This window comes from Paroedura picta, chromosome 1, assembly GCF_049243985.1.
Source record: "Paroedura picta isolate Pp20150507F chromosome 1, Ppicta_v3.0, whole genome shotgun sequence".
In the NCBI taxonomy this organism is placed as follows: Eukaryota; Metazoa; Chordata; class Lepidosauria; order Squamata; family Gekkonidae; genus Paroedura; species Paroedura picta.
This window is the reverse complement of record NC_135369.1, coordinates 139,955,161-139,962,285: the sequence shown is the minus strand read 5'-3', so window position 1 is coordinate 139,962,285 and position 7,125 is coordinate 139,955,161. Positions and strand designations below refer to the sequence as shown.

The 7,125-nt window shown below is 38.9% G+C and overlaps 1 protein-coding gene across 3 annotated transcripts in view; it reads right to left on the bottom strand.

Moving 5' to 3' along the window:
• Positions 1 to 611: 611 nt before the first annotated feature.
• Positions 612 to 7,125, bottom strand: part of LCA5 (lebercilin LCA5) — a 31,354-nt gene continuing 24,840 nt past the window's right edge. For all 3 annotated transcript variants that reach the window (XM_077306108.1, XM_077306116.1, XM_077306101.1), the window contains 2 exons: positions 5,882 to 6,008; positions 612 to 4,518 (listed from right to left, as the gene is read on the bottom strand). In XM_077306108.1, the coding sequence (XP_077162223.1) occupies positions 3,722 to 4,518; positions 5,882 to 6,008 (924 nt within the window). In that variant the 3' untranslated portion in view covers positions 612 to 3,721. The remainder of the gene's footprint in view (positions 4,519 to 5,881; positions 6,009 to 7,125) is intronic.

Sequence of the window (7,125 nt, the reverse complement as noted above, 5' to 3'; positions counted from 1 at the left end):
CATTAACAGGGGACAGGGGTCCGCGGCTCGGTGGCGGGCCGCAAAGGCCATGGTACCAGGCCGCCGCCAGCCACGCGTGCCTTCCCCCGCCGGCAGCAAGAAGGAAGGGAAGAGGCAGGCGCAGCCGCCGGCATGGCGGTGACGCAACCGCGCATGTGCGCTGTTGCCATGCATGTGCATTAGCGCCACCTGGTGGTGAAAACACGCATGCGCGGCAATTACTCGTGCACGTTTTCGCAGCACCCGGGCCGTCGGCTCTTCCCTCACTCCGGAGGCGGTCCCTGACCTGAAAAGGTTGGGGACCACTACATTAGGATACATGTAGTGTATCCTGTCAAACCAATCATGGGGTGGTGCTTGGGCCAGATTAGGCACCCAACCACACATACGGTAGCAACTGCTAAAAAGAAGAGATGGGGAAAAGGAAGGTGTTCTTCCTTTAAATCAGGCTACCTTAGGGAGATTTTGGGCCAAAATAATTTCATTCACTTGGACACTGGGGTAGATTGTGTTCAGTAACACCAATTGTTTTTTACCTGTCCACGACTCTTAGATAAAGGTGAGAAAGTGTACAAAACACAAGTTTGACATAAGAAAGTTGAGCACAAACCTATCACAGAAATCTTTTAATAAAAATCATTGTTAAAAATCAAATGTTTATATTTTACACAAAATATAAATTTATAAAAAACTAAATTAACATTACATAATACATTTTAAATCACTACAGATAATACTTCTAAACCAACAGACCTAAAATAATTATTTTAACACATTGTTTACTTTTTCATATTCATTGTTTTATTATTAAAAGAAAATGCTAACTCTTTCATTTTATGCTAGAAACACTCCAAATCATGACTACTGATCACTTGCCAACCTTTAGACCCTTCATGTAAGATACCTTCCAGAAAAATCAGAGATCTTTTGCAAATAATGGTCAAGATATAATCATGCCAAAATGATGCTCTATCTCCATTCTTTCTGGAAGCTAGAAAGATCATTGTAAGTCAAATTCCATATATAAGAGTGACAGGAAAGGAGTGTGTATACAATTATATCTGTGTTTTCCTAGAGATGATGGCATCTGGAATCAAATGAATATTACATTCTGTTATTATTAGGCTGAAAACCTCTCAAAGATTCAAGTATTTTGAAGGCCAAACAAGCAACTGGAAAAATTGGCAGAAGTGAAAGGGGCTTTGGAGCCCACTGGACAAAAACATGCTAGCATAAATGACATCTAAATATCCATGTGATGGGTAAAATGAAAATAGCAATTATTTATGCAGCATGGTAACCTAGATTAATATGGAAAGATTACCTGTTTCCCTAGAGGGAGTCATTACTTGGCTTGACTCTGCAATAACTAAGGGCTTTTTCCTTCCTTTAACTTCTGACCTCCTTTGAGAAACAGATATTCCACTATTTAAATGAGAAATTCCAGGATTTCCTGGCTAGTCTCAACAGATGATCAGTACTGTTGCAACAACACTGTCCCTAAGACACGGTGGATAACAAAGGACAGAAGCAAAACGGCACCTAATTTTATCTTTCTTCTCCATCCTCTACTTGGGCACTAGATGCCACCAATGGCTGAATTATCCTTAGCCGGTACCAGCTCCTGCTTTCTGAAGCATCTGATGATAACCCACCAGTTTAAAGCATGAGGGTGAGGATCTCCACATGTGCATGTAGCACTTTCCAGCCTTCAACTTTCTGTGCTTGGCACAGATCTGATTCATGAAAACTGGCTTCGATGAACTGAATGATTCTTTGAAGCCAAAAGGAAAGTGAGGAATTGTTGCAAAATTGGTAAAGAAAACAGGAGGGCAACAACTTCTTTAAGCAGAGGTCTAGAATGCTGTTAGACAAGGAGTTTTTTTGTTCATATTTCAAGATCCATTATATTCAAGAGCATGCACAAATGGGCATTACATTTCTATGGAAATAAGGTTCAAATTTGATAAAATCAAACCCACACTTTTTCACCAGGTATCACTGGATGTTTAGAATAATATATAATACATTTCTTGCAATCTGTTACTTTAAATCGGGGGTCGTCAACCCCTGGTCCTCGGCCCAGTACCGGGCCACGAAGGCCTCGGTAGTGGGCCACCGGCGGCCACGCCTGCCTCTCCCCCCCCACAGCGAGAAGCTCACCAGGCCGCGAGAGAAGCGGCCGCCAAAGCGGCCGCTTCACTCGCGGCCTGGCTAGCTTCTTGCTGCTAGAGGGGGGAAGAGGCAGGCAGGCTCAGCACATGCGTGTTTTCACCACGAGGGGGCGTTAACGCGCATGCATGGTGCCCGGGCCACCAGCTCTTCTTCACCCCCGGAGGCGGTCCTCAACCTTCAAAAGGTTGGGGACTGCTGCTTTAAATAATGACATTTTAAAGATAAATAAAATTGTAAGGATTTTAGCATTACAATTAATTTGTCCTAATATTTGCCATTATGGATATATGAAACAGTAATTTTACCAATAGGTTTAGGCAACAGATATTTGCTACAGCTCCAGAGACACAAGATTGTCTTGCACAAAGACTTTATTTTGCTGGACTGTGCCCACTAGCTGAAATCAGCAAGTAATTTATTGTAGAATAGAGCTGCTAAATGCAACTTAGGAATTTGTTTGGTATAAATTAGTTGTAGCTAGAGGAAAATTAAACAAATGCAATAGAAACTTTCAAATGAATATAATTCTTTTTATCATCCAATTAAACAAGTTTTCTCATGTGCTTATTAAAATACACTGTGTGATCTTAATTTAATAATTCATCATTTAGACTCCATCAAGTCCTACATTCTCTATTTTACATAAGAAATTCAGACCCATTTCGAGTAAAAGTAGCTTCAGTGATGTTTTTCCACAAATATTTAAGGCTTGCTGTGCACAAACAGATTCACATAATGTTGATAGGTTGCCTACATATAACCTCTTCTGTAGTACTGTTCTCATTGTCAAAATTTAGTTGTTTTCTCATACACTGTGCATTATATAAAGAACTGATAGAAGAACACTTGAAGGCAAATGTTTGTATTAAATCTCTGGTACACTGGCAACATAAAACTTGGAAGTAGACCTGGATCCATAGTTTGCACATAGCTGAACACATTTAAAAGGGGATTCTCTATACTGAAGGCCTCCTTCCTGGTTGGCACAGGGGAGGAACTGGATCACCCAGAATGTTTTTAAAGGTTGTTGTATATCTTTTGCCATTTCCTCAGGAAGACAATAGAAAGACAAGTGATGGAGGAAGGATTCTCCATATCTAACAACAAAAAGCTCTTTGTTACTTCCTCTTCTGGCCAAAAAGCTGTATTTTAATGCCTATACTGGAGCATCTTAAGTCCTCTGCTGGCGTTATACCAAAGAGCTGTGAACATTTAAAAATGACTAGCAGAAGATAACAAAGAGGTCTCTTAGAAGGAGAGATTACTTTTGTTTGCCGAATGAAAACCTGAGGAAATGACCACATTTGACTAGGCTGGATGAGGCCATACTAAGGAACTCCTACAGAAAAGATTATTTCCATATGCATAACAAAGCCATCACCTCTCTCAAATAATCTAGAACATTGTACAAACAGCTCAATTCCTGATTGGTCATCAAAAGTTATATTCTAATTTCCTGGGCCCTGGCACTCATATTAGTCAGTCACCTCAGGTTTAAAACAGTATTTGAAACTATAAATAGCATAATAAATAAAGGTAATATTCATCACTGCAGTAGCACTTCCTCAATTTCATCTTCCAAGTAATTAAGAACCTTAACTGCTGGCCTACTTGCAGTCTGTTGCAGTCTGTGCCTTTTGGGATTAAAGTTTTTTCCTTCACTAAGGAAAATATCACTGTCATCTTTTACTTTGTCTGTGACACCTTTATCCTGAGGAAAAGTATCTGTACTAATGTCTTGACCAAAAAAATCCAGGTCATTTGTTTTAGATGAAGGATGGGCATTGCTTCCAAACAGCTGTTCCATTAAGTTGGTCTTTCTCTCTCTCTTAATATTGAGAACTACATTTTCCTTCGTGGTTTCTTCTAAGATGTCACCTTTTTGATTAAGCCAGCTTGGTCTTCTTGACCCTTTTGCAAATGAAGGCACATAACTTCCAAATGTCAGCTCTTCACTTGAACATATGGCTCCTACAGTTTGCTGTTTCTGGGTTTCTCTTTTTGTAACCCCATCAGATTGATCATACTCTGGAAAACCATTTAATATCTTCTCTGCTATACCCGAGAACTGGAATGGTCTATTGCTTTTCTCCAAGGAATAAGTAGTATTTGTTGTATCTGATGTTGATGTTTGGGAAGCTAACTTTGTATTGATTTGGGTTTCTTGGTCAATATTATACATTTTCTTTAACAGCATTTCCTTCCGTCTCCTTTCTTCTACACTTTCACTATTCTGTGTCTCATCTTCCAAAGTATATATTTCTGTTTCCATCTTTGCTTTGTTTTCTCTCTCCAACAAGAGGTTTTCTGTTTTCATTTTCTCAGATTCTTCTTTTTCACATTCTAAGAGATCAAAATCAAAAATAAATCAACAAATACAATGTAGTACAAGTCTGAGAATTAACATTTATTTTTTCTAAACTACTCAATGATTTTATTTTTGTTTTGCATCCCTAATTTCAATCTTAGTAGACCTTATCAGTATGTACATATGATCTGTTTGGATACAGATATGCATGCTGATGGGGTCTACCAAAACTGAACTTGGAGCTACACAAAATTCTGTAACAAGATCAATTATTAATTGACCTGTTTAGAAAAAACAAGCATGTCTAGGTGTACCACTTGTACTGATAATTAAGTTCAGGCAAATGGACAACCTCATATTTTTAAAAAAGTATAGTTAAATTCCACAGTTTAACTAGCTGAAAGCTGTTCTACTGTACATATATTAAGTGAAATTGATTTTTATGTAAATTAATATATTGTACTGAATTAATGCAAGTGGTGTCATAGATGAAGGGATTTGTCTTTGCCCTTCTGCTGCTGCCCAAAATGTCCATGAAATGCTGCTACTGGGAGACAGGGAAGCCCCAGGAATAGCACTTCGGGCTGGAGAGAGAAGGAAAAGGTAAGAAAGCCACATTTTGTGGGCAAGAATTCTTCCTCATGCAGAAACACTGTGGGGTCTCTAAGCCATTATGATAGAAAAAGTGTACAAACTGAGTAAAATGCTTTTCCTCCAATAGACTTACACCTTACTACCAAAAGCAACGTGTTGTTAAGCTACCAGATCTGCACTCTATATTAAGTTTGCAATCCTATGGCTGGTAAATTCACATTTGTCACAGTACACCAAATGTTAGCAAAAAATTCAAACCAGTATGCAATCATCCATAGCCCAAAACAAGCGCCCGGTAGCACAAATAGTTCTGCAGCATGATTTCAAAAAGTTTTAAGCCTGTTTACTTAAACACAGCAATGCAGAGAGGGAAGTAATCCAGAAACCCAGGGAATGCAATGTTAGTGCAAGGTCATCTTTGCTCTTAAAGATATGCAGAATGTTTCCTACACTCCAGACTACTATTTATTTAATTTAAAAACTGTATATCACTATATTGCCATCTCTGTCTTCACTGCTCTTACAAAAGCAAAGGTCTATATTATTAAAAAAAAGATTATTCATGTTTCTTAACTTGTAGGTTTACTTAAAAAAAAATCAGAGCTAGAACCCCAGAAGCAACAGGCACTTCACTAGTAGGACAGCTGATAAAGTTTCTGAGAATAATTATCATATTTTGATAGAAACATTTCTTATTTTTATTAGTATGAAATATTTCATATCTGGCTTGACATTCTTGTTGCTGGAGAATAGTACAACAATACGCTTTCACTATATATTGCATAATGATGTGCGCTTTCTTACCGTTGCTGAACTTGGCTGTTTCCTCTAGTGGCTGAAATTCTTGATTCATCCTCTCTTCTTTTTCTCTGATCTGTTCCTGCCTGGTATGTTCTGCTTGTTCCTTCCAGTCATTTTTAACGATCTCTTCCTTCAGAAGGTATAATACAGAATTGAGATTTAAAAAACTTTTTGGATAAAACTAGATTTTCAGCAACATAATGCAGAACTTACAAGTGAAACTACCATGACAGTTAAGGGAAATCTGCTCCTCCTAATTATTTCTAATACCATCTTACCTGAGATCAAATTCACTAATTTGCGGGGATTTTTTATCCAGCACTAAGTAAGCTTACTGCTCCTGAGGTGTTTTTGGAGACAGAACTGAGAGATTTTGAACAATATTCCAGTAAATTTAGAGGGTCCCATGGGAAAAGGGACCTTTCCAAGCTGCAAGCCTGGCTGCTTCTCCAAGCAGTACTGTATAGCAGTGGTCCGCAACTGGAAAAAGGTTATGGACGGCTGCCAAGGGGTGGAGGGAGGGCGACCCGGGGCCTGTGCAAACGTGCATGCGCGGACCTGTCATATAGTACTGCTGTATAGTACTAAAAGATCATACCTGCTGCATTTAAGCTAGTTTAGTGCCATCCTAGTCCTAGAATACTATACAGAAAACCAAGTAATGTGAAATCAAGGTTCTAATAATCAACACCCCAAAGAGCTAGCTGGAGGGCTGGGACCACATATTAATCTATTCAGTCTACTGAAGACCACTGAATTTCCAGACTGAGACTGAGTTTATTTAATATCTGGAAATAAGGTCATTACTCAAGCTCACTCACTAATTAATTAGCCACAAAAGAATATTAGCACTCTGGCTTAGAAAGAATGAGGCTCACATTTACCTTTTCTACTAAAAGGTTCTTTGTTCAGATTGATCTCATTTGGACTTTTGAATTTCCCACTAGAAATCCCAGTTCAATAAATCTACTATTTTACTAACAGATGGGACTTGCTTCTGAATAACCTGCTACACACACCTGGATCCACTCATTTGGAAATATTTCTGTGATTTAAGATCACTCTTCTTCATACCTTTGGCCAGTCTGGGGACACAGTTTACCTGTGGCCTCCCCGCTATTCCATCTGGAAGGAAAATAATCTTTTGTCCTTAAATCACTAGATAACGGAGGAGGTATCCTGGCTTTGACTAGCTCGTAACCACTTATGTTGGTGTTGTTGTGAGGATCTTATTCTGCTTATCTTCC